This window comes from Lampetra fluviatilis, chromosome 45 (assembly GCF_964198595.1).
Source record: "Lampetra fluviatilis chromosome 45, kcLamFluv1.1, whole genome shotgun sequence".
NCBI classification, from domain to species: domain Eukaryota; kingdom Metazoa; phylum Chordata; class Hyperoartia; order Petromyzontiformes; family Petromyzontidae; genus Lampetra; species Lampetra fluviatilis.
This window is the reverse complement of record NC_136319.1, coordinates 5,122,667-5,149,676: the sequence shown is the minus strand read 5'-3', so window position 1 is coordinate 5,149,676 and position 27,010 is coordinate 5,122,667. Positions and strand designations below refer to the sequence as shown.

Sequence of the window (27,010 nt, the reverse complement as noted above, 5' to 3'; positions counted from 1 at the left end):
ATGGCGAGCGCAGCTCCCGCTGAGAACGTGGACCGTGAGTTGACCTGCTCCATCTGCCTGGACACGTTTGACTGCCCCTCCACGCTGAGCTGTGGCCACTCGTTCTGCCTCCAGTGCCTGGAGGACGCCTGGAAGGAGACAGACTCCTACTGCTGCCCGCAGTGCCGCAAGACCTTCCCTCGACGACCCCAGCTGACCAGGAACGTGACGATCGCCAACCTCATAGAGCAGCTGCTAGTGACTGAGACCATGGCTGTTGCTGCTGCTGATAGTGTTGTTTTCTGTGATAACTGCCCAGAAGGAGAAACGCTTGCAGTGAAGACTTGCCTCAAGTGTGACACATCCTTCTGCACGGAGCACCTCGCGCCTCACCTGGAGAAGAAGAAGTTTAACGATCACGTCCTGGTTTCACCAGATGTGAACCCTGAAGCACGCAAGTGCAAGAGGCACAACGAAGAGCTCAAGTTCTACTGCAAGCAGGACGTGAGCCTCGTGTGCACAGTCTGTGCCATCGCTGGAGAACATAAAGGACATGATGTTGACACGCTGGAGGACGAGCATCAGACACGGAAGGTGAGGCCCGCATGCCGACAGTGAGAACAACTGAGGTGCAGAAAAAAAACATGCATTGAGATTATTTGTCTGCTATACATTTCCACATGATAAGCCGCAATGTTGAGTTATTATTTGTGGCCAGGTCGCTTCTAAAAAAATAAATTAATACTTGGGTGGGATTTGCCTGGTAGGATGGGGATGACTTAGTTGTATGTGTATGTTATTGGGTGATTTGTTTACCTTTCTTGTACTCTGCACTACTATCTGGTATTTGTATAGTTTGTTGTTGTAACGTTCTTACCCACCCGTACTGGACATCTGTGAAAAATATCTTTATAGCTCATCTGATTCCTCCAATATAAATACATATACTTATTCTGATACCTCTACATGAACTGATCAAAATTGTCACCTGGGAATAATAAAAAAAACATCTCATACAACGAACATCACCGTGAGTTGATTCTCTCTCCACGGTCCCTTGTCGTTTAGCCTTTTTGAGTCAGTTCAGGCTGACTTCCTCAACACTCTTCTGGTGGCATTTATAGAGCCATCACTGTAGAGGGCTCCTTGTGGAGTGGGGCTGAGAGGGGACGCCAAGGGAGTGGAGTCTCATCTGGTGACTTCGTCTCTTACAGAGTGGAGTCGGAGAGGAGATGCGAGCGGTGGAGGAGAAGAGGAAGAAGGCGGAGGCGTCCGTGGGACGGATGGAGGCCGCTCGCAAGCACGTGCAGGTAACGCGTGTGGACTCTGTGAATCCGTGACCTTTACCCTGCGTGGAGTCTCCCTGTGAGTGTCTGTGGAGTTGACATCACTGTGAGGCCCACTCCGTAGACTCAAGTGAACTGTAAGTCTTGAGTCAGTGTGTAATAACTGTGCAGGATATTGAATTATTATGGAAATGCGTGCTTGAACTGTAAACAAATGCAACTTTTATAGAAAAAAAGTGCTTACCTCGTGAGACTGCAAAGCACTTCGCAGGATAACTCGAATGACTTGCAATGGCTGAGATAAAATAGCACAGTATGGAGCAACGACTATATTGAATTAGAAACTACAAATTAAACGAGTGAAGTTGACGATTAAATATGATAGGAAATATGCGTTAAATGCTACAATAAACACAAGAAACGCGACTTCAAGAGAGTAAAGGGGATGCTTGAAAAACACGTTTGCTCTCATGACACGAACCCAACTCAAAAGCAGACACAACGTAGAGTCAATGACTATTTAAAACATTTTAAATGTAATGTGCACACGTCGTGATGTATTAGTGATTAACTCTTTTGGAGTCGTACATTTTAATGGTAAGGATAATTACAAAATTGCGTCTACCTTTAATGCCTTCAACGATATTGCTATGTGCCTGTTTATGTTGGCGTATGCGTAAGTATTCATTGTAACACAAATCCTCCTGTAAAACAGGGCATACAGTCAGCTGGTGATATGAATAATTTACATAAAATATCCAAGTTGTGGAGAATATTAGTCACAAAAAAGCAGATAATAGGTCTCCATCATGCACCTGCATCTGTATAAATTATGAGAACAAATGTACACATTCCTTCAGCCCCACTAAGTGGGAATGCATATTTACAAAAGTATGATTCCGCAGTCTTCTGGGAGGGCATCATTTTGTCAGCATTGATTCAGTAGAGGCAACAATAGACTGGTTTATGTATCATAAATTTGCGTTCAACTTGGATCCATATCATAGCAGCTCACCTGCATTGATTCAAGCAAGCCTGACTCTGCATGTCAAAACCGCTCAAGAGTTTTCATGTACTGAATGAATACAGGCAGACCTAACTTTGCACGACGCCGTAGAACACTCATTCATTATAGCACTCATGGGCCTGGAGAACATTTTTCCAAAAATAGAAAATCAGAACATATGTATCTATATATTAACGGCTAAGGATGACTCAAAAACTCAGCTGGTTTCCAAAAAACGGTTCCTGGATCATCTGCTTTGGCTCCTAAGATGGTGTTTAAGCTCTGAAGACTAGAGAGGAAATATCCACGATTTATTTTGTGAAGTGACATTTAAACAATATTCGTGTCGCCTTCTTCAGTGTAAAATTTCAACGGTTTGAATAATTTCAGATTTTATTTTTTATAAAAGGTTTAATTTTACAACTGTTACATACCTCATTAAAATACCAGGAAGCCATAATCTATGATGTATATTTTTGAATAGTTAAACGTAATTATTATCTTTAATATACATAGCTAGACGGCTCCGGCAACGATGCTCTTTTAAATATATATAGATGAGATGGTCGGGCCCTCATAACGTGATAGTGATGGATCGAAGTAGTCGACACTATTACAGACAGCGGAGTGAAGATGAAACATCAGAAGAAAGAAACCTATGATTAAACACTGATCGAAATCTACATGCACAAAAAAAAGAGCAAACGAAACGGCAGAAGAAAAAGGCGACGATTAAACTCAAATAGAGAGAGAAAGGAAGCCAAAAGGAGAAGATTAAATAGTGAATTGCCCAATGCCAACAACCAAGAAATATATGTAGAAGTCGATGAACGTAATATTGTTAATACAACAATTGAATGAAAATTTTGTGAAGCAAAATATTGGTCCGTTGAACTAAATGCATCAATGAAATAGACAAAGTGCTGTCGTGATGGGAAAGTTTTTGTCTGGCACCTTAAACAGAAGCACATGAACTATTAAAAAAGGCTATTGACAGAAGTAACACCAGAAGCACGAAATTACTGAGATCATATCAGAGACTGAAATTCTGCTGGAGCTTTTGCATCGATGGGAGCTGAAATGAAAAATTTATAGAAAATAATAAAAAATTATATGAAGATTTGAAAAATGCGTAAGTATTAGAAATTATGATAATGTGTTTAATATGTGCATACAATATGCTAATTATGGAGATAATCTTATCACTGTATGCGAATGTATGTGATTATGCTAATGTAGGCTGTTATGATAATTAGGCTTAGCTTCGTTGTCTCGGGTCGTATTATCAATCGGGATGATACCATGAGTTGTATGAAGTTATCCAAGTGTTATGTAATTATGCTAAATTAAGCTCGGCTTCGTTGTATAGGGTTCTATTATCAATCGGGATAATACAATTATTCTCGTTTTAACATTTACTGATTATGTCTTAGAGTGTTTATGTCAGGTCTTCGAATTCAAATCTCAACGGAGGATACAGTTTTTATAAATAAGATTATTATGCATGAACTCAGGAAGAAACCACTCAGACTATTTAAGCAATTTTAATTCTAAACAAAAACATAACACTCTAATATGCGAACTCTCATGCTTGGAATTATCCACAGTACCACCGGCGAAGTTCCCCTCACTGATCCGTACCTTTAACCATCAATGATTACGTTGTTAAACTGGGCAACCGAACAATTGATTAATTCCACCGAGTAACGCGAGCATATACGGCAATAGGGAAAAGTCCTGAACATGCATGCGACGATATTCATACGAAAGGCAATAAAAAGATTATCAGTATATCCCGAAGGCAAAAGTATACATCAATAGATTCATCGGGAAGATCATATAATTAACTAAATGTCTTGGGGCAATGGTGTGCGGCAGTGTAGGTCTGTTTACGCCAGATGCTTATTTTGAGCGAAAGCTTCAATTAATTCGTGGGCAAGATTCGGTGTTCAAAAGAATGGTTTAACACAATATTCTCCCGGTGAGCGTGTAGATTCGTAAAAAAAGGTTTCAAACGTTTAGTTTACATCGATTAATCTATTGGTAATCTTGATATAATTAAAAAGAAAAATAACGGCTAATGTACTTATAAACGACCGTATTCATATCACTCGATGAACACCAATGTCTCCACGATCAGCTAATGGTTCATGCACACTTATAATGAGTCTTTTATTATTGGCTCAGGTTTGGTTCATGTGTGTGTGTGGATTGCCCCTTGATAAATTATTTGTATTAAGCAGACGCCGGGCGCTGCATCGTGAGCTTGTGAGGGTGGGGGAGGGGCATAGAAACAGTTGGTTGCTCTCTCTCGCTCTCTCGCCCGGGCTGGTTTGCTGTTAGCTGCCGGCTCTCTCCGCTGCTGGATGAGCTGCATCGGCATAGCGTGCAACAGCTCGTCCGCTGGGCCGCCGTTCCTCACTCTTGCTCATTCTCTTTGAGGCAGCAGCAGCAATGTTGCTTGTCCGCTGCTGGATGTCTTGGTTCCCAGCTGGAGCAGGTCAGTGTGTGTGGTCGAACACACGGCGCTCTCGCTGGCGCTGACACTCTTGCTCATGGGCGGCTGGTCGGGCTCTTTCCACTGCTCCGTGCTCTCTCCTTGATCGTGCAGCTGCCAGCTTCACACGGACACCCGCCCTTACTTCAGGACTGCGCTGACTCAAGCTCTTTCTACTGCTCCGTGCTCTTTGGCGATGCACGATTGCTCTTGCAGCGTGTCCTCTGTTGCTGGTCCTGTGTGATGCTCGCTTGGTCGATGCTTGGCGCTTTCTGCCCTTTCTCCCAGTTGATTGCTCGTCGTTGCTCGTCCGTTCAACTCCAGCTGCAGCTGCTGGCATTCACTCTCAAAACTTGTAATTGTATTCGCACACCTCTTAGACGACTGTGAAAGCTTAGTGCAATCCAACTTATCGCAATCCTTGACTTTGCGAGCGACTCAACACATCAGGATGAATGTAGAATAAAACTTTCAGCGATACTCTGTCGGCTCATGCCGAACTCAGCTTTTAATCAAGACATCGTCCCTTTTCTCTGCGAGACACGACACCCATGGCTGATCTCAAGGCCATGCCCCGGAGCCTGCCCCTCGCAAGACTCCCTCACAAGCCTCCGTCGCCAGACTGCCTCGCAAGACTGCCTGACAAGACTGAACTATTTGTGAATCATGTTCGTGCTTAAAAATGTGCAATTCCCTCCCCTCTTTGCGCGTCCCCCGCGAGAGAAAAACAAAAACAGATGCCCTCCTTCACCGTCCTCTCTCCGTGGCCGCCCTGACTCCCCCCCTCCCCTCTTCCCTTGATGACCCCGGACGGGCTGTTTTAGCGTCAAAGTTTATGCTTGTTTGCATTTCCCCCCCTTTCTTCGTAGTGTTTGTTATCTCGAGGCCAGACACCCTTCGTACGTATTTATGGCTGCCATGTGTTTGTGTCAAATTGTTGGAAGACAAATGTGGCCGGGGAGGCTTTGATTCCATGGAATACATTTATCTGGTCTTGTGTGTGTTGGACCTGTTTCTTGTATCTCTTATGAGTTACCCCCGGTCTAATATATCGGGGTTATTATTTGGTTAATGTTTAATCAATATTCGTAATGCCCCTCGTTACATCATTATTTCGAGGGTTTGCCAAGCTTTGTTATAAGTTTGTGTCTCCAGGGATCGGTGTTTTATTTTGAGTTATATTTTGATGTTTGGAGGGATAGCTTAGTTTGGACTTACGTTTTCGTGATGGCAGGGGCTCATGTATTTTGGTTAATTTGGTGAAATTACATGGATAGAAAGATACCATACGAAATAATGTATGAGTTGAATGAGGGTGAAATAAAATAAGTAACAATGATAAAACCACTGATATAGACTGCAGTCTATCACGTTGATTTGTTCTTTTGCTGAGTTTCAAACTTTTACCGTTAAAGAAAATGCGAATTGTAACGTCCGTTTGTCTCTGCTATGTGTGTGTGTTTTTTTCTGGCTCTGTTTGTGTGGGGAGGTCATGTGGTGGCCCTTTGACAATCTGGAGATTTTGCAAATAGTCGTTAGCCTTCCTTTGCCCCGGAGTTTATTATTTAATGGTCTTTTACGACCTGCAGATGCTTGGTGTGGCTTGTGAGGGGTAGCGGGTCGAGTGTTGGATTTATTTATTTGTTATTTTAAAAAAATTGGCAGAATTATTCTTAATCTTAATTTTTTGGGAAAAAGGTCTATATATAAAACAACCTTACTGTTTGAGAATGCACGGTCAAATGTATCATATGGTGCATCCATTATACGCAACACCGGCAATAAACAGCATATGAACAAATTTTGATTTAAATCTTTCGTGACTGCAGGAATTCATATTCTTGGTTCTTTCGGTGAAGTCACGTAGAAGGGAAATAATAAAATAATACAAATATAAAACAATATTGGCCGCATGACATCACAGGATGTTATGTCATGCGGACCTTCCGGGGCAGCTGGAGCTGCTCCTGCGGACGATGGCGCAGCTCGTCGCCACAGTGGCCGAGGTGGGAGAGCGTGTGCGCGTTCCCGACACATTTTTGGAGCGGGAGCGGTGAATTCCCGCCAACTCCCCAACAGATACGGCGCGGGAGTTGGGCACCATTTTTGATGCGATGCCACCATCGGGTGCCATTTTGTATGCGACGTCGTAACCGGGCGCCATTTTGAATGCGACGCCGCCAACCACCGCCATGACCGCCGTCATAGCCGCCGCCATGGTTGCCGACGCTCCGCACACCGCCACCGGTGCTGGCGTGGTTCCATTCCCTGCCGCGACTCCGGGTTCCCCCGCGGTTGCCGCCGTGGCTCCACGCCCCGCCGCGGCTTGCCAGCTGAATGCCAGGGCTGATGCGGTTCGGCAACCCAGCGTCGCTGTCGCAGCCCTAGTGGCGCCGTTGGGGGGGGGGGGCATAGGTGCGTCCTCGCCATGTTTATTGTCGGGTGACCGGCAGTTGCGCCGGCTGCCTCCTGTCGCGCCGTTCATTGTGAAAGGGGGCGACTGGCTGTTCTTTCAAGACTGCTTCAATGCGGCGTACGAATCAGTGAGTTGGCCAATAGAAGAGGCGCTGCCAGCCCTTCCTACGTGCCTGGATGGGAGGGCGCTACAGGCTTTTGAAAGCTATTCTGCCGGCTGACAGAGCATCGCTCCCGGCGGCGTACCACCAGATGGCCACCGTGTTTGAGCCGCCGTCCAGCGCACGCTTGAAGTTTTCCATGCGGCAGCGGGAGGAGGGGGAGTCACCACTCGCATACTGCTGCTCCCTCCTGGCGCTGGCTCATGCCATATATCCCGACCTTGGGGAAAGGCGTTGGACTCGCTGGCCCTCGAACGACTGCTCTCCCTTGTGCGGGAGCCCGGTATCGCATTAACTATAGCCGAGAAGGGCCAGATAACATCTTTAAAAGAACATTCAAGCACATCTCGCTCTGTGACAGCCGCCCAGGGTGGCGGCATGCGCGGGAGGTGGCCTGCGGAGATGACCGCCTCTCAGGGGAAGGACACCCTCGCGGCCCTGACGGTGCCCGACCACCATGGGAAGGGTGCCAGAGGTCACCGGCCGGAGCAGCGGTGGCGGGCGTGACCTCCTTGCCCGAAGGGCTCTAAGCCGGTTTCCTGCATCTGCTGTGGTCAGCGGAGCCACATAGAGCAGGGCTGCCGCAACGCTCCAGGGGAATTCGCCAAGGCCTCTCTTCCTTTCCCCGGCTCCTCGTCATGAACAGCTTCTGGGCCCCAGGCGAGTCGCGACGCATCAATCACATGGCCGCTCCCCTCACCTCACGCATCTAGCGTGGTTAGGGTCCATCCTCACAAAGTCATCTCTGGGGTGTCAGGCTCGGTCCCTGCACGTCCGTGGCTATTGGCCGGGTGGCCCAGGCAGACCTGCCAGTGGGATGTGCTCACGCATTGCATTGTGGCAGCTGCTGCCGGGTCCTCGGCAGTGGCAGGGTACGTACAAGGGGTTAATGTGCCAATCTTGGTGGACACGGGTGCGTCCCCGACTATTATTTCGGAATGTATTTTTCTGTTGCTGCCACAGAGCATTGGGCCGCTGCGGCCAGTTCAGGGAGCTTGCGTGGCTGCAAATGGTTGCAGCCTGGGCATTTTGGGCCACATTGTGGCTTCAATCAAAATCGGGGAAATTGAAATGGTGGGGCCCATTCTGGTCTCCAGGACCTTGGCAGTGCCATGCCTCTTGGGGACTTACTCTTTGGCCAAAATACTCGTTCGGATCCTTGTGGACGAAGGTTGTATAGAAATGCCATCGGGGGGGGGGGGGGGGCGATTGCACTTTCTGCGATCTCCCACTGTGCTGTCCCCCCTTGCTGCTAATGTGCGGGCCTTGACTAAGATGTCTGTGACTGTTCCACTGGGGTCACAAGTCCTACTACCCCTTCAGGCTGCGCAGACCATTGTATTGCCCGGAGGCAGGTATCCTCTTGTCTCCCTCCAATTACTTTTCAAGAACGAATGGGTTGGTAGGTTAATTGACGGCCGTGTCGGAGGGCCAGGACCTTGTTTTACAGGTCCTAAATTCGGGGCGGTTCTTTTCGACCCTAGACTTGCTCTCAGGCTTCTGGCAATTGCCACTGGATGAGGTCTCTAGACCCAAGACAGCGTTCCACACACCCCAGGGGCTGTTCCAATTCAATCGGCTTCCTATGAGTCTCCATTCAGCCCTGGCCACCTTCCAGCGTCTCATGGAGATGGTCTTGGTGGGGCTGCAGTGTGAGTGTTGTTTGATCTACTTGGACGACCCTATTGTTTTCGGACGTACGTTTTATGAGCACTTGCAACGCCTTGAGGCAGTGTTCGTCAAAGTGCGGGCCACAGGATTGAAGTTCAAACCACATAAATGTCATTTATTGCAACCATCAGTTAAGTATTTGGGACACATTGTGAGTGCGTCAGGTGTTCCCACGGATCCGGAAAAGACAGCTTGTGTCCGGACGTGGCCGACTACTACATCTGTCGCTGAGGTGCGTAGCTTCGTCGGCTTCACATCGTACTATCGTCAGTTCGTCCGCGATTTTGCGACAATTGCGAAACCACTGCACGCACTCTCCGCCAAAGGGCAAAAGTTTCGCTGGGGGGTGGAGGAGGAAGCCACTTTTGTGGCACTTCGCACGGCCTTGGCGGATGCGCCGCCCTTGGGGTATCCGGACTTCTCGAAACCGTTCCTCCTCAACACTGATGCCAGTGACACGGGCATTGGGGCTGTCCTGGCTCAGGTGGTCAACGGGGTTGAGAGGGTAGTGGCCTATGGCAGCCCCATTTTGTCTCCCACTGAACAGCGGTACTGTGTGACCCGGAGGGAGCTGCTGGCCATAGTGTTATTTCTTCAGCTGTACAGGCCCTATTGTGATTGGTAGGCGGTTTACCGTCCGGACCGACCATGCGGCCCTGCAATATTCCCTGTGGATTGACCAGCCCTCAGGTCAGCTGTCCTGCTGGCTCGAGGTGCTCCAAGAGTACCCCTTTGACGTCATCCACAGGAAGGGGACACAGCATGGAAATGCGGATGGCCTTTCCAGGTTGCCTACGGACGGCGGGTGCGCTTGTGGCCTGGGTTCTAGCCACTGCAAGGCCCCAATCGACATCGCGGCCCAGTTGGTTGCATCGGCCAAAGCGGCTCCCCTCCGGGTGTGGTGTTGCCTGTTGATTTCGGCCTGGAACTCCCCCGAGAGGTATGGTTCAAGCTGCAAATGGAGGATTCATCTCTGCTGATGCTACGACGCCATGTTGGGTCTAATGCCCGGAGCTCGGCTCCGTCGGCTGCCCTGGTGATCGCCGTGCATGATGGCCTCCTCATGCGTTGGGATGCTCAATTGGAACGTTATTGTGTGGTTGTGCCCATTGGCCTACGAGGTAAATTAACCCGAGCTATTCACAGAAACGTATGCACCTTGGCTACAATAAGACCTTGTAGACCTTTAAACGGGACTACTATTGGCCGGGTGTGGAGGGTGACGTGGCACTGATTTTGAAGGGTTGCCACGACTGTATGCGGAGGAAGGCCCCAGTTGGCCAGGATCGGGCCCCGCTGCAGTCCATCCGTATTTCTCATGTCAATGAGCCCGTGGCGCTCGACATTTTGGGCCCATTCCCAGCATCCCAAACGGGGCCACAGGTACCTCTTGGTGGGAGTCGAGTACCTCACACGTTGGCCTATGGCGTGGCCTCTGATGGACCAGTAGGCCTCGTCCACCACTGAGGCATTTGTACAAGGGTACGTTCTGGACAAGGGTGCGCCGGAATAGCTGTTAACCGATCAGGGGCGGAACTTTTCTTCTCGGTTGCTGAAGGAGGTGTGCCAAGGAGGTCGCAGACCTTTTTTTAACATAAAATTCCGAGCAACAATTGTCCACCTTACCTTGCAGAGTTTTTTTGCATTGCTTGTTGGTGAAATGAGGTGCCCTGGGTTTGTCTTGATCCCTGACATTCATGCCGAAATATGCCTCGTAGGCCTCACACATCTTAGCAGATGCTTCCACAGAGTACTTTTTCGCTCATCTTGATAAATTGGCCGCAGACATAGCAAGATGTGTCTGTGGGATGCTTACAGCCTCTTGTTGCCATCTCAGAAAAATGCAGATATGAATCCACTTAGGCAGGTGGAACTAAACTGAACTGGTGGGCTTAAGGCCCCTGTATTTATACTATTTATATTCCTGGAAAGTTCTAGAATGTTCTAGAAGATACTTCAATTTAACTCAGCACTGAATCTATCTGGAATGTTCTGTAAAATAGGTAAATTTCAGAATATCACTGTTCTGGTCATAAAAGCAAAGTTTGTGGGGAATAATAGTCGTTTTCTGTACTTTTGAGCCATAAGCAATTAGGAAACAACACTTACTACCCAGGAACAAGTTTTTTTCACGCAGTGTTATTAAACATGGTGTACGGTGATTCAGATGATATCACTAAAGGTTTTTTTTATGGTCCTGCTGGAATGGGGAAAACGTTCGTATACTCAATACTACTTTATACTAGAGGAGATATAGCAACACCAATTGCGTCAACAGGAATACCAGCAAAACTATTAGCTGGAGGCTGATCTGCTCATTCAGTCTCCAAAATCCCTTTAAAATAACAGCAACATTGATTTGCAATATAAAGCCAAACAAGAAACCAGAAATCTATTCCAATCGAAACGAACAGTCGTGGATGAAGCACACACGTGTGTCAGACTGTTTATAGATTATTGGGTGATTAAACAGTAAAATGTAAACGATTTGGAGGCAAGTCCTACCTGTTACTTTACGTGGTCCACGGCCTCTTACTGTTGCAAGTTGTATAAAGAAGCATCGTTTTTGGGGAGAATTACAGGTGATGAAGCTGAACCAGAATATGCGAGCTCTGGAAAGTGAAAAGGAATTTGTGGAATGGCTCCTGAACGTTGGTGATGGAAAACAGGTGATACAGTGACATTACCCTCATACTGCTATCCAGAAAATCAAGATACATTTGCGCAACGATGATATTGACTTGTCTACGATTACTCCTGAAAAGCTTAAAGGAAGAACAATACTATTACAAATGGAGACTCTCTAGAGCTCAACAATAAAGTACTCAGCTATATTAATGGAGCTGAAGTGGTTTTAAAAAGCATGGATACAATTGTGATGATACTGCTGATCAACTTGCATTTCAGAATAATTATTAAAGGGTTACTCCAACCGGAATGCCTCCTCATGAACTAAAACTTAAAGTAGGAGCCGTTATCATGGTCATTAGAAATCTAATGTCATTGTGAGGATTATGTAATGGTACAAGACTTAAATACAAATACGCATAATCAAAGCAAAGCTGATTGTTGGAGCAAAAATACCACTCATTCCATCAGACACAAATTTACCATTCAGTTTCAAACGCTAACAATTCCCCATACGATTGGCTTTTTCAATAACAATCAATAAGTAACAAGGTCAAACGTTTGATAAAATATGCCTTTACTAGGTTCCATCTAAAAGAAACCTGACCAGAGAAATGTAAACTGAGGTCACCGCTAAGATAACGGAGGTCCTGGAGCTCTTCTCTGAGAATGACCCCGAACTGGGAGCGCAGCAGCTCCTCCACCCTCGTTTCCCACTGCTGCCATGGTAGCAGGAGTACAGTGTTATGCACAGTACGTCATACTTAATGAGGTTGTTATAGTTAAAAAAAACTGTATTCATGAAATATGGTTTACTATCTTTGAATAATTGGTGCTTTTATCAATACCCCAATGAATCCCTCATATATTGGTCATCCGAAAGCAATAACCCTGATAGGAACGCATCCCCATATATGTAACGGTATGACCACTTTTAGCGCCGATTCGATAAGTGCTCACTTCTTCAAGAAGCACATTGAGCGTTTAGCGAGTTCTGCCTGTACTGATAAAATAATGCAGTGACAAAAGGCCGTGGGGCCAATAGATTATGTACAAAATACTTTTATTGGTGATGTGCAGAGATAAATCTATAAAGAAGGCGAATCGTGTGCTTATCTGTTTTTGTAAATCATTTACAGATCCTAGATTTGAAGCTTTCGTGACTGCAAGGATTCATATTCTTAGGTTTTTTCGGTAAAGTCACGTAGGTAAAACATTAAAATTAATAAAAGTAAAAACTTAAAAACGATCCTACTAAAAGCCTAACGACAAAAACCAACAGTATCATCACGAGTTCGACTTCCCTAATCGAACCAAGCAAACGTCCCTCTCTAAAACCATCGGCGGCTAGACCTCCCAGACTCTATGGTCTTCCCAAAATCCATAAAGAAGGCACCCCGCTACGACCCATCGTGTCGACGATAAACTCTCCTTCCCTTCACAGGCAAGACCTCTTCGGCAGTACTCAACTCAACCCAATTAGTCTCTATGGTTAAGGACATGGTACTATCTCCTGATGACATCCTCGTCAGCTTTGATGTAGTATCTTTGTTTACCAAAGTCCCAGTACCGGACACCCTAACAATAATTGAGGACTTAGTCCAACATGGATTGAATTCTGATGTACCTGCGCTGGTTAGGCATTGCCTCACCAACACCTATTTTACCTGGAATGGCACCTTCTACAAACAGAATGAGGGTACCCCTATGGGCTCCCCCTTGTCACCAGTTATAGCCAACATGTTCATGGAAAAGTTTGAATCAGACGCCATCCAGACATCCACCCTGCGTCCTTCCCTGTGGAAGAGGTATGTGGATGGCACATTCGTCATCTGGCCACATGGCCGCCCAGCATTGAACCACTTCTTGGACCACATCAATTCTAGACACCCATCCATCAGATTCACCATGGAAGTGGAGAAAGACGGTAAACTACCATTCTTGGATATTCTGTTTGAGAGGAGGCCTGACGGATCCTTGGGACATTCTGTCTACAGGAAAGCCACCCACACAGATTCCTACTTGAAACCGGATTCCCACCACCACCCATCTCAAAAGAATTCTCTCATCAAAACGCTATACCACAGAGCCCATGGCATTTCTGACCAACACCACCTGGCCGGTGAATTAAGACATGTATATCGGGCCCTCAGGATGAACGGATGCTCTGACCGCACTATCCGCCAAGCTGTTTCTCCCACCACACAGAAACAGCCACATGAAACTCCGACCAAAACTATCACGTTACCATACATAGCAGGCGTGACCAAAAAGATCTCCAAAATTTTAAACAAACTTAAGATCTAAGTCCGATTCAGTACAGTGCATAAAATCCGTGATCTGATTCCATCTGTGAAGGATGTCGTTCCTGACTTACAGTATCCTGGAGTCTACAAATTGAGTTGCATTTGTGGTGATTGCTACATTGGAGAAACGAAACGTCATGTTTCTGATCGTGTCCGCGAGCACAAGTCAGATCTGAAACACGGCAGAACTGATTCTTCGGCCATTGCCGATCATTGATACAACTCGGTGGGCTCTCATGAAATTGTCTTTTCCGAGACCAAGGTTCTCTGCAAACCTCATGGCTACCATCAAAGGTTTGTACACGAAGCCATTCAAATATACAAACACAGACATAATTTCAACCGTGATGATGGGTACAAACTTAGTAATCATTGGAAAGATGTTATCAACCAAGCAAAAAAGACTTAATTACACATTTTTGGACCATCTTATCTGACAGGCACTATTTTACTTTCCTTTACCGAGTGTTAACATCCCCAGTGTTTAACAGTACTCTCTTTATTGTTCAGCCAGCACTGGTATAAACATGGGCATTTTCGTTCCTTTTCTATCATGTGTATCAACAGGTGCTTGTACACACACATGTCCACGTACACTTGCATCCCACACTCTCTTTTGGCCTCCCCTCCCCCTCTCTGTCCAATACGTTGGCGTGTGCAACAATAGTTGCTTGCACACAACCACGTCCACGCCGCCGACTCTCGTGTACCACGTCGTCCATCATTTTGGCCCCGCCCCCCTCCCCCTCCCGATACGTTCTACGTAGCACTTCGTGCCTTCTTTTAGCCCCGCTCCCCTCCCTCCCGATACGTTTTATTCATTGGCTACCACATTCTGATGAACTCCCCCCCCCCCTCTCCTCCCCCCTCAACTTGCATTTAAGGGATTACATCTTGAATCCTTGCCTCACTTGATGCAGCAAATCTGGCTGTGACGGTCTCACCTGATGACGGAGACTTGTGTTGCCTCCGAAACGTCGTGATTTTTATTATTAATTTTAATGTTTTACCTACGTGACTTTAACGAAAAAACCTAAGAATATTTACAGATCCTCACCAATACACTTCTGGACGAAGATTCCGCAACATCGTGTTGATCGTTGAGGCTAGTTGGCCATACTTAATTGAGTGGGTCAATGCAGGTTGATGAAGGTAGAGTCAGGCACTGGTTCATATCTCACTCATCACGCAGCTCTCGAATCGTGTTGGAGGCTGGGGAAGGAGCCCAGCCTAGGCTGAGAGGCAAGGACACTTCAGTAACGTGGAGTAGTATCAGCAGTGTGGAAGGCCGCGTTGCAAAACCTTGTTTTAATATAAGGTAATTTTAGAGAGAACAGGGAGGTACTTTTGAGGTTGCGACTGGGAATTTGCGGAGTTAAGAGGTCCTTACATATTTGGCGGATTTGTTTTTAAAGGAATCTTAGGATGAAGACAGCCCAGTGATGGTTTCTAAACATATCCAGGGGGGATAAATTGGAGGTGATACAGAGGTTGCAATAATGTGTTGATATGGAGGCATCAAGGTCAAAGTGGGCGGCCAGGTGGTATAATGGAACAAGAGGCTAGGCGGTTGATGATTTTACAGGAGTCAAAGATGGGGAAGATGGCGGCTTGGATTATATCAAGATGGAGCCAAGGTGAGAAAATGTGTTTATTTATAGAGGATTCGTTTATTAAATCTTACTGGCGATACTATCAATGTGAAGGGCAAGATAGCACCTAGATACCTGAATTTATCGACCTGTTCAATGAGATGTGAGTCCAAAGACATAACGTGGAAGCAGGGAAAATAGGTTTCGAGAAACCGGAAAGCAATGTGACTTTGGTCTTAACTGCATGGAATATGAATTTATAGAATCCATCACACGCCCTTTGTAGGATTCCATGCTCCAGACCAAAGCTGGCATTTCAGACGAGTTCACTCGCATGAGGGTGACGCTGGATGAGGATGAGAGGGCAGCTCTGGATCGCGTGGACGTGAAGGGGCGCGAGCTGCTGTCCCGAATCGAGGAGAAAATTGCTCATTACAAGCGCGAGATCAGCGACTTCCAGGCAGCAGCCACGCGCCTGCACACTCTGCAGGAGGAGAGGGACTCGCTCACGTTCCTGCAGGTAGAGCACTCAGGGATCCAGGGCGAGTGCCCCAGTTCGCGTGTTCATCGCGCTTGTAAACATGGCACATGCGTTGCAACACAAAACACAATATAACGCCACTTGCATTGTCAAAACAAAATATAGCCCATGGGTTCTAAAAGTTAACGTAGAGTTAAGTTCACCAACTTGAATTAGTATATTTTAATAAAAATATGAACTACCGCTGAATTTCAAAAGAAGAAATATACGATTAACACACAAATCCCTTGAGTTAATTGGTTGGTAATCTATGCAGGCATTGACATAAAAATTGTAACCTCATCATCCTGTAATGTACATCAGATTGAGGCCACTTGACACTAAATTTAAATGATAAATTTAACCAAATGTATACCAACCAATAGTAATGCTGATAACGGATGGGCTTTTTCACATCAGGAAAGCCAGAGGCAGTTATATTTCAGCACTGACATCTTATGAGTCTTAGAAAGTTGAAACCAATCCCGAGATTGCCTGCCTCAACAAATGTTAACCCTGCTAAACTATGGGCTCTGGTAACGCAAAGCTAAGTGTGTAATTCACTCTCGCAGTGGATCATTATTTTGAATGTTGGTTCACAATCACTGCGACTCGACGTCGAGTGCTATGGACGCCTCCTGCCCGTGACATCGGGTACCATGTGGTCACGGTTTTAGAGGCCACACTTTGCTGATGAGAACCATCGATTCCAAACGAGTTTACAACCAACAACACTGGGATCCGCGAATGGCTGAGCGCAGCCCAGATCATCGTGTCTACCAATCACCGTGTGGTTAACGTGGCTGGAGGTGAACTGACTAGCGCCCCCTGTGTCTGACTCCTGCAGGTTCACCTGAAGGAGACAAACCGGTATGGACTCATGAACTCGCACAAATAAACACACGGGGTGACGCCTTGTGTGGAATTTGGGCTGTGTGATGATGTGTGGTGATGATGATGATGTATGATGATCATGCTGTGTGATGATGTTGTGTTATGTTGTGTGATGATGTGTGGCATGATGCTGTGTGATATTATGCTGTGTAAGACAAGGGTTGTGTGATGATGTTGTATGCTGTGATGCTGTGCGCAATGTTGCCGTGTGTGATGATGTCATGTATGATGATGCTGTGAATGATGATGCTGTGAATTATGATGCTGTGTGTAATGATGATGTGTAAGACATAGGCTGTGTGTGTCACTGCTGGTTCTGGTCTCACAGGAGAGACGCTCAAAAGGGAGATCCACCCTCATCTCCCGGCAAAGAAGACATCGCCACTATCAGCGCCCTGCAGGGAGCTGTGGTCAACCTGCTGGCGTTCATGTGTGAGTTCCGCGGACTCTTGACAAGTATGCATGTGTTATTGTACATGTAATTGTGTCTTGTGTGTATGTTGCTGAGCGGTGGCATAGTGGTTAGCATGCTACAATATGAACCTAGCGACACAAATTCCATTCCTGTCCACAGCCCACACCAGTGACGATTTTATAAACTGGTCATGGTCCTCCCCTAGGTCGACTCAGCCTCATATGACTACCTGGTGTAGTGTGTTAAAACCGCCACTAGGGAGACAAAGGCGGCCTGACGTAGTGCTGGCCACCCACCCCCTCATGTGCCATACCGGCCTTAAAGTGCCATACCGGCCTTAAAGTGCCACCCGCTAACAATACTTGCCCCTCCAGCCTGTTTGTCTGTTTGTGTGCGTATGTGTACATGAGCGAGAGTGAGTATGGATGTGCAATGATGATGGAATGCTCTGTGCACTGAGCTACAAACATGGTCACCTACACGTGACTCACGGCCATGGCTATCATCAATGATGAGTGGATTCAGAACCAATCAGAACCAATTCTGAGCCTCTCCCAGATGAACCCTTGGCTTAAACGAGTACCGGGTACGTCCTGTAAGCATCAGCTCTGCAGACACAAAATCGGCCTGCAGAATTCATATGGTGAAATGGCTTTTATAACTACATCAATATAAATTTAAATAATGTTGTGGCTTGGCTCTCCAACACACCGGCGTGCTGTACTATTGACAAATTGGCATGTTCTGTTTACGTGACAACCCTTACTAGTTGTCTGTGTTGGTTGGTGGCGGGTTTTAACGATCATACATCCAGACTAAGACACGTTGAAGATTTTTAGGCTTCATGTCAACAGCCTGATGCTCAGAGAGTCAAACTAAGGCATTTTTAGGATTCTTAGGTTCCCCAGTTCATGGCTGAGGCTCACAGAGTGAGACTAAGGCATAACCATGGTACCTTGTATATCACTACACTGCACGTGCAAACATCAACTTTACGACTGTAATGTATTCATTAGACAATAATATATAGCACACACACGAGTGTATTTCGCTATTACATAAGCTCCACACACGTATGTATTATCCAGTGAAGATGATGTTGGCCAGAGTAACCATCGTAGCAGATGAATCTACGAGTAAAAGTATTTTCTGTAATGGATGTCATCATCAGACTCGAGTCAGACTACATCACCGTAGTGAAGCGTAGGGTTAATTGTTAATGCTGTAGGCTCATAACCAGACTAAGGCAGCCTAAGGATTCTCATTATTCATTCATAATGCTTGAGGCTGCTATATCCCTACTAAGGCATCTTAAAGATTATTGGGGTTCTATGTTAATACCCGAGGCTCACAGAGCCAGACTGGGCTATCACTGTGGCTGACCACATGTATCACTGTGCTAACAGATACATTGCTATTGCCCATGTATTGCAATACCTCTACGTTCACATACAGCACACACACATGAGTGTAAAGGAGTATTGCTTGAGCTATATTAACCCTACAAGTGTGTATAATTGAGTGAGGATGCTGTTGCTATTCTGCGTGTGAGTGTTTTACACAGAGACACTATGGTTGATATTCTTAGGATTCATTATTAGTGCTTGAGGCAGCGTGATACAGACTCAGACACAGTTAGGATTCGTAGGGTTCCGTGTTAATGTCTGAAGCTCTCAGCATCAACGGCACTGAGTCTTTGACACACACAGCTATGGCTGATATTCTTAGGATTCATTACACTGTGTAATAAAAAAAAATGTCCCTGGGTAGTAAGTGTTATTTTCTAATTGCTTATGCATCAAAAGTACACAAAATGGCTATTATTCCCCACAAACTTTGCTTTTGTGACCAGGACATTGATATTTAGAAATTTACATATTTTCAATGAGAATTCCAGATAGATTCAGTGCTGAGTAGTAACTTGTAGTAACTTCTAGAACATTCTAGAACTTTCCAGTAATAAAAAAGTAGTATAAATATAGGGGCCTTAAGCTCACCAGTTAAGTTTAGTTCCAGCTGCCTAAGTGGATGCATATCTGCATTTTTATGAGATGGCATCAAGAGGCTGCAAGCATCCGGCAGACGCATTTTGCTATGTCTGCGGCCAATTTATCAAGACAAGAGTGAAAAAGTACTCTGTGGAAGCATCTGTCAAGATTTTTCAGGCCTACAAGGCATATTCCAGCATGCCTGTCGGGGATCGAGACAATCCCTGGGGACCTCATTTCACCTGCGAGCAATGCAAAAAAACTCTGGAAGGTAAGATGGACGATTGTTGCTTGGAATTTTATGTTATGAAATTTGTTTTTAAAAATGTCATTGTAAAAGTTTTTTTTAAAGTTTAAAATGTTTTACAATTTTCAATGTTATTGAAAAAATATATCATATATGAAAAATGTTGCGATAATCTTTTACACATTAGTCATGGGTGAAATAAATGTATTTTTGTAGAATGGTACAGAGGGGAAAAAAGAGCCATGAAGTTCGCTATCCCAAAAATTTGGCGGGAACCCACTGACCACTCAAGCAATTGCTACTTCTGCCAATAATGCACCTGCTATTACGTATCTGGATCTTCCTTCATCCATCGCCCCGGTGTCACACTGCAATGAGCTCCCCACACCCACTCCTCCAGAGAGAGAGCAGCCGTCTTTAGAAGAGAGCAGCAAGTCAGAGAGTGAGGAAGATGTTGTAGATCCAGATGACAATTTCAGAGGTGGAGCTGAGGAGAGAAACCCATACTACCCCAACCAAAAAGACCTCAACGACTTGATCAGAGATCTTGGTCTGACCAAGTCCAATGCCAAGCTTTTGACATCTAGGCTCAAGCCGTTACACTTGTTGGATGCAAGCGTGCAAGTCGCAGATCAGAGGAAGCGTCACCAACCTTTTTGCAGCTTTTTCATCCGTCAAGATGTGCTCTGCTTCTGCCACAATGTGACCAGTCTGTTTGAGGCAATCGGAATCGCCTGTAACTAGAATGAGTGGCGCCTCTTCATTGACATCTCATCCTGGAGCCTCAACGCCGTGCTGCTCCATAATGGTAACAAGTACCCGTCTCTTCTGCTGGCTCACTCGGTGCACTTCAAAAAGCGTTACAACAGCATCAAGACCTTGCTGGATGCCTTGAAGTATGATGAGTATGGCTGGGAGGTCATCGGAGACTTCAAAATGGTGGCATTCCTGATGGGTCTCCAAGGTAGGTTTACCAAGATTCCCTGCTATCTTTGCTTTTGGGACAGCAGGGACACCGAGGCGCACTACCACAGGTAGGACTGACCACAGCGGACCAAGTTCTCTGTTGGGAGGAACAACGTCAAGTGGGAGCCACTGGTGGACCCCCGGAAGGTGCTGATGCCACAACTGCACATCAAATTAGGCCTCATGAAATAATTTGTCAGAGCAGTAGATAATGTTTCGGTAGCCTTCAAGTACCTTCAAGACTTCTTCCCTACTCTGTCTGAGGCAAAGGTCAAAGCCAGTGTCTTCGTCAGACCACAGATAAAGAAGATCCTGGAGTGCAATGAATTCCCCAAGAAGCTCACTGTAAGGAAAAAGTGGCTTTGAACAGCTTTGTCGTAGTGGTTTGGGGCTTCCTGGGCAATCACAAGACCGAAAACTATATGTAGCTGGTTGAGACTGGCTGTAGGATGTCCCTCAAAGTCCAAATCCTTGATGCTCATTTTGATAAATTCAAGGAGAACATGGGAGTGTACTCGGAGGAGTAGGGCTAGCGCTTCCACCAGGATATACTGGACTTTGAACGCCACTACCAAGGACAGGATAACGAGAACATGATGGGAGATTACATTTGGGGGCTGATTCGTGAAAGTGATTTACAGTATAATCGTAAATCTCGATAAACTACTCACTTCTAAATTTTTAGTAGTAATTTTTTGTGTTACTTTAGTATAAATATATGTTCATTTCGATTCATATGTTGTTTTTTGCTGACTTTATTTGAACGAAAAGACACACATTCGTCCGTTATCTCGTTAAAAATATGTACATTTCAAAATATCACTGTCCTTGTCGCAAAAGCAAAGTTTGTGGGGAATAATAGCCATTTTCTATATTTCAGGCATAAGCAATAAAAAAGATAACACTACCCAGGGACAAAAATTGTGTTACATAGTGTTATTAGTGCTTGAGGCAGCGAGATACAAACACCTTGAGGATTCTTAGGGTTCATTGTTACAACCTGAAGCTCTCAGAATCAAATTCAACTTTAGGTTCTATTAGACAGTTGAGTTGCCCGTGTAAATCACTACACATGCAACAAGTTTATTACTAAAGAACACGTATCAATAAATATCAATACGTTTATATAGACAGATCACTCGTATAGCCTTAACAGACTGTAGGGGCAAGTGCTGTTAGCGAGCTCCTATGAAGGCCGGCACGGCACACGAGAGGTGGGTGGTCAGCACCACGCCCGATCCGCCTTTGTCTCCCCAGTGGCGATGTTTACACACCGCAGTCATCACTACACTATCACACACACGAGTGTACATCACTACACTATCACACCCACCTCGTGTGCCGTGCCGGCCTTCACAGGTGCTCACCAAAAGCACTTGCTCCAACAGTCTGTGAAGGGTGACATGGGAGATGTTTTTGTTTGTTGTCCACACACAGAGGAGGGCTGAACAATTAATCAATTTCAAATTGAAATCGCAATTTGAAACAATGCAATTAGCAAATCGCAAAGGCTGCGATTTTTTTGCGATTTGAAAAGTCCTATTACTTTCTTATTGGAATTATTTAGTGTTTTATTATAACTTTTTTATTTAACTTAACAATTGTTCTATGTTTAATCGTCCTATTTAAGTTAAAACATTTTAAGAAATACATATTAGAAGCAATTCATATATTTTAAGTTCTCATCCTTGCATTAGAATATATAGAGCAGTTCATAGTTTGATGGTATCATGTGGTAATGTTCCATCACGTGTTTTAAATCTATTACACAGTGAAATCGCAATATCTATCAGAAAAATCTCACTTAGAGATTCTCCCCAAATTGTGCAGCCATAGCGCACAGAGCGCCCGCAGTGCGCCGCACCTCCTGGCACCTCGCAAAGCACCGCAGGGGCTGGGCCTGGGCAGGGCTCGCACAGGCGGCCACCACCACCCTGCCTAGCAGGTGCTACGTGGCGGGGCAGTCACAACCCTGCCTAGCAGGTGCTACAGGCTGCGGGGCTACGTGGCGGGTCAGTCACCACCCTGCCTAGCAGGTGCTACAGACTGCGGGGCCACGTGGCGGGGCAGCCACCACCCTGCCTAGCAGGTGCTACAGGCTGCGGGGCCACGTCGCAAGGCAGCAGAAGGCGGCGCAAACAAACGCACCACTGTACTGTACTTCTGTGCTCTCGCCGGCCACGCCGCCTGCTTTCACCAACGCGCGGTGACCGGTGTGGTGAAGTATGGTCAAATATGCCCCGCGACCCGCACGGTGTAGGGTGGCCCTCGTCCAGCAGTGGATTCACAAAGTGCCCGTCACATGTCATCACATCGACAGCTACGCATTACAACGTTATGTAATATTGCTCATTATGAATTGCTCTATTGTACTGTCCGTGCGTATTAGTGCACGAGTGCTATTGTTATAGTTGTGCTGTTGTTAACACGGCTACTGTGATTATCGTTACTGCAGACGGACGTTCACCGACTGTGGACCCAAACTCGGTCCACAACAACCTCCAGATTTCCTCAGACCTCAGGACGGTGATGCTGACCGCTGTCTCCCAGGGTCGACCCGATCACCCACACCGCTTTGATATATACTACCAAGCCCTGTGCTCCGAGAGCTTCTCGTCGGGTCAGCACTACTGGGAGGTGGACGTGGGGGGTGCGGCGGGGGATTGTGAGGTTGGAGTCACGTACGGGATAATCGCACGCAAAGGGCGTGGTGAAGAGTGCGGGTTGGGACAGAACGACTCATCCTGGGTATTATATAAATATAACAACAGCTGCTACGTGCGTCATGGTGGTGTAGATACATCAGTGCCGGTGAGGGATCCTCCACGGAGAGTCGGGTGTCACCTGCACTGGGAGGCGGGGCTGCTGTCGTTTTACCGCGCCGACTCTATGGAGCTGCTGCACTCCGTCCACCACTCGTTTAGTCAACCGCTCATCCCCGCACTGTGGGTGTATGGTGATGGAAGCTCAGTGAGTTTTCTGGATCTGAGTCGTGCGTCCTGAGAGCACGGAGTGTGAGCAGAGAAACGGGCACAACGCAACAGACTCGTGCACACAAAGACACAGATCCCCCTGTATAGCGTGAATAGGCTGTTGGGGCAAGTGCTGTGAGCGAGCACCTATGAAGGCCGGCACAGCACTCGAGGGGGTGGGTGGTCAACACCACGCCCGGCTGCCTTTGTCTCCCCAGTGGTGATGTTTACACACCGTACTAGGAACATTTTTTTCAGGCTGAGTCAACCTAGGGGAGGCCCATGACCGGTTCACCGACACCAGTGATGTTTATCGGAATCGGTCCAGGCTCTCCCCTCGGTCGACTGAGCCTAAATGAGTACCTGCTGCGATATGCAAACATCGCCACTAGAGAGACAAAGGCGGGTCGGGCGTGGTGCTTGTCACCGACCCCCTCGTATGCCACAGTGCCGGACTTCATAGGTGCTACTAGCAAACAGCACTTGCCCCTACAGTCTGTTAAGGCATCACGGGGGATAATTTTCTTTGGGTTAGTGGGTTGGTCTGTATGCCTTTGTCTGTGTGTGTGTCTTTTGTTACTGTGTCTGTGTGTGTGTCTTTGTTACTGTGTCTTTGTGTCTGTGTGTGTGTGTCTTTGTGTGTATTTTTGTTTTGGTGGGTGGCCAGCACCATGCCCGTCCGTCTTTGTCTCCCCACTGACAATGTTTACACACCGCACCAGGAACTCATTTGAGGCTGAGTCGACCTAGGGGAGGACCATGACCGGTTTACAAACATTGATAGCGATTATATGAATCGGTCTTGGGTCTCCCCTAGGTCGACTCAGCCTCAAATGACTACAGGTAGTCCTCTACTTACGATGGAGATGCGTTACGACGACCCCATCATAAGTCAAAAATATCGTAAGTCGAAGATGGCTCAGCCTACGCAGGAGTCTTAAAGAATGGTGATAATTTAGCAAAACAGAGCAATTTACAGTACCGTACTGTTTAAACTATATATTGTATTTATTAATTACAATACTGTATTGCACAGTAAAAAGTAAAAAAACAGGTTAAATTCTTAGCCTACCTATATGATCTGCTATGAAAAAAACTTTTAACATGCATTGAACGTATCGTATCGTGGTAACCCTAAAATGAAATCGCTAAAGCTACGTATCATACATGTGTAATGTAGGAATTACGGCGGGAGACGACTTGACGGGTAGCACACTTTTATTAACGCCAACTTCACTCCACTAACACGTGTGGCCAACTGCAGCCTACGCTACGCGGTTCCCCCGGCTACACACACACGGGCTCTCCCGCCCCGTAGCTTCCAGGGAACCCACCCCGGCTGGGGTATGGGTCCCGATCACTGGGTCCCACAGCCTCGCCCTCACAAGGACGTCGGGCCGCGGGTCCCACGGTCACGCCTCTGAGCCACACAGGGTCCCGGCCCTTACAAGGACAGCGGGACTAGGGGTCTCAGGGCCCTATCTCTTCCAACTCCGTCTTCGATCTTCACTGGTTACCAACTCTCCGAGCGCCCCCGCGCATCGCCTTTTATAGTCCTCCGCTCCCGGGGAGACGGAGCCTATGCAGACCTCGATGTGAGCACCCACCCTAGTTGGCCAATCACCACGCGCTGCCACACGATCCTTTTTCCCAGCTTGTGTCAGTGCACACAACCACTCACCACGCGCTGCCACACGATCCATCAGTGTCAGCGCGCGTCACCACTATACCACGCGATGTAGCCACACCCGACGCGCTCTCACACGATCCCCCCTTGTCAGCGCGTACCGTCACTACATCACCCCCCACCACATAGCTCGCAGCCGGCCCGGCTGCTAAGAAAAAAAAAAACTCCCTCCCCGTGTGTGCCCCGTAACACCAACAATAACCACAACAACACAACAACATAACACAACACAACACAACAAGAACTCCGCGAATCCCGTAAGAATCAGAACACGCCACCGTAACAACAAGAATAATATGTACAAACCGCCGAGTGACAACAATAAACTATATACAAGAATGACCCGTGCAGCGTCCCTACATTACCGACCGCCCCTTGAACGGGACATTAGACCGGACCGAAGGGGAACGCCGCGACGAGATGCAACCCCGGGACCCCCTCTCCACCCCTTTCAGGAAAAGTGTCGCGTCTTAGCACGAGTCCGCCTGGCCGGTCCGTCGTACGGCACCAGACGCGGTTGACCATCAGGTGGCTCCGGCAGTCCAGGAAGGCACGGGGCAGGCATTGGAGATCCGCGCGTGCCTTGGGGTTCCGGTTTCCGACGGTCAGCAGCCGTCAAGTCCGAGACACCTGGGAGTGGATCAGGCGGAGACACGTGAGGATCAGGCGGCGACATGTCCCTCCCCGAGTCAACGGCCACATCACATGCTCAGTCGTCACGACACAAAGGGAGGCCATGTGGCGCCGCGAAAGGTTTCAGATGGGAGGGGTGAACGTACCAATGGCGTTTTCCCCATTTAATCTGAACACACTGGGGTCGCGCAATACGCACGACTTCCACAGGTCCCCTCCATGGCCTCAGCAATTTTGGGGACGTAGCCAGCGGTGCATGTGGGCAGTGCAGCCAGGCCTTATCGCCTGGTTTCCAATCGTGCGTATACACCTTCCGTGCACGCAATTTTTCGTTAGCAATCTGGCGAGATCTTGAATTCAACCTCGCAGCCTCCCGCACTTCAGCCAGTTTAGCGATATTAAATTTGATGTGGTCGGCCAATTTCGAATTTGCACGCGGCTCGGAAATCCCCAGTTGGGCATCCATGGGCGGATCGGCCTCTCGACCATACATTTTATACGCCGCGAGGACCCCAGGTACCTGTAAGTCCCAGTCAACCTGATCGTCGCACACCTGTTGGCACAACATAGAAGTAATCGTCCTGTGGAGACGTTCAACCATTCCATCAGTCTGTGGGTGGTACGGGGAAGTACGCACTTTTTTCGTACCCAACAGGTCGCACACCTCGCGCAACAAAACGCTCGAAAATTTTTTTTCCCTGGTCAGTCAGCAAGCGTTCGGGGGCACCTTTGTCCAAAACATAGCCCTGGACAAAGGCGTCCGCCACTGCCGCAGCCGACTGGTTGGCGAGCGGCCATGCCATGGGCCATCGGGTGAAGTATTCCACGCCAACTAGCAGGTACTTGTTACCCCTAGGTGTAACGGGCCCCAAGATGTCGAGCGCGAACAGTTCGTTCGTGCGCGAAACCTGGATGGACTGTAGCGGTAGATTAGCTGCTACTGGCGGCGGTTTTCTTTGAGCGCACCCCACACACCCCTTGAGGATGTTCGCCACATCGCTTCCCATACCCGGCCAATAATAGTCCCGTTGGAGTAGGGCGAGCGTTTTATGAAATCCCAAATGCAGGAGTCGTTCGTGAGCAGCTAGAACGACCCTACCCCGCATAGCAGATGGCACAACGAGCGCATGACGCCGGGACATATTGT

At 47.2% G+C, this 27,010-nt stretch overlaps 1 protein-coding gene across 1 annotated transcript; it reads left to right on the top strand.

Moving 5' to 3' along the window:
- On the top strand, positions 1–23,574 carry LOC144947481 (E3 ubiquitin/ISG15 ligase TRIM25-like). The gene is made up of 6 exons (XM_078876709.1): positions 1–573; positions 1,194–1,289; positions 15,828–16,061; positions 16,909–16,931; positions 17,284–17,387; positions 23,027–23,574. Exons 1-6 carry the CDS (start codon positions 1–3, stop codon positions 23,572–23,574), a joined length of 1,578 nt encoding a protein of 525 aa, XP_078732835.1.
- The last annotated feature ends 3,436 nt before the right edge of the window (positions 23,575–27,010 follow it).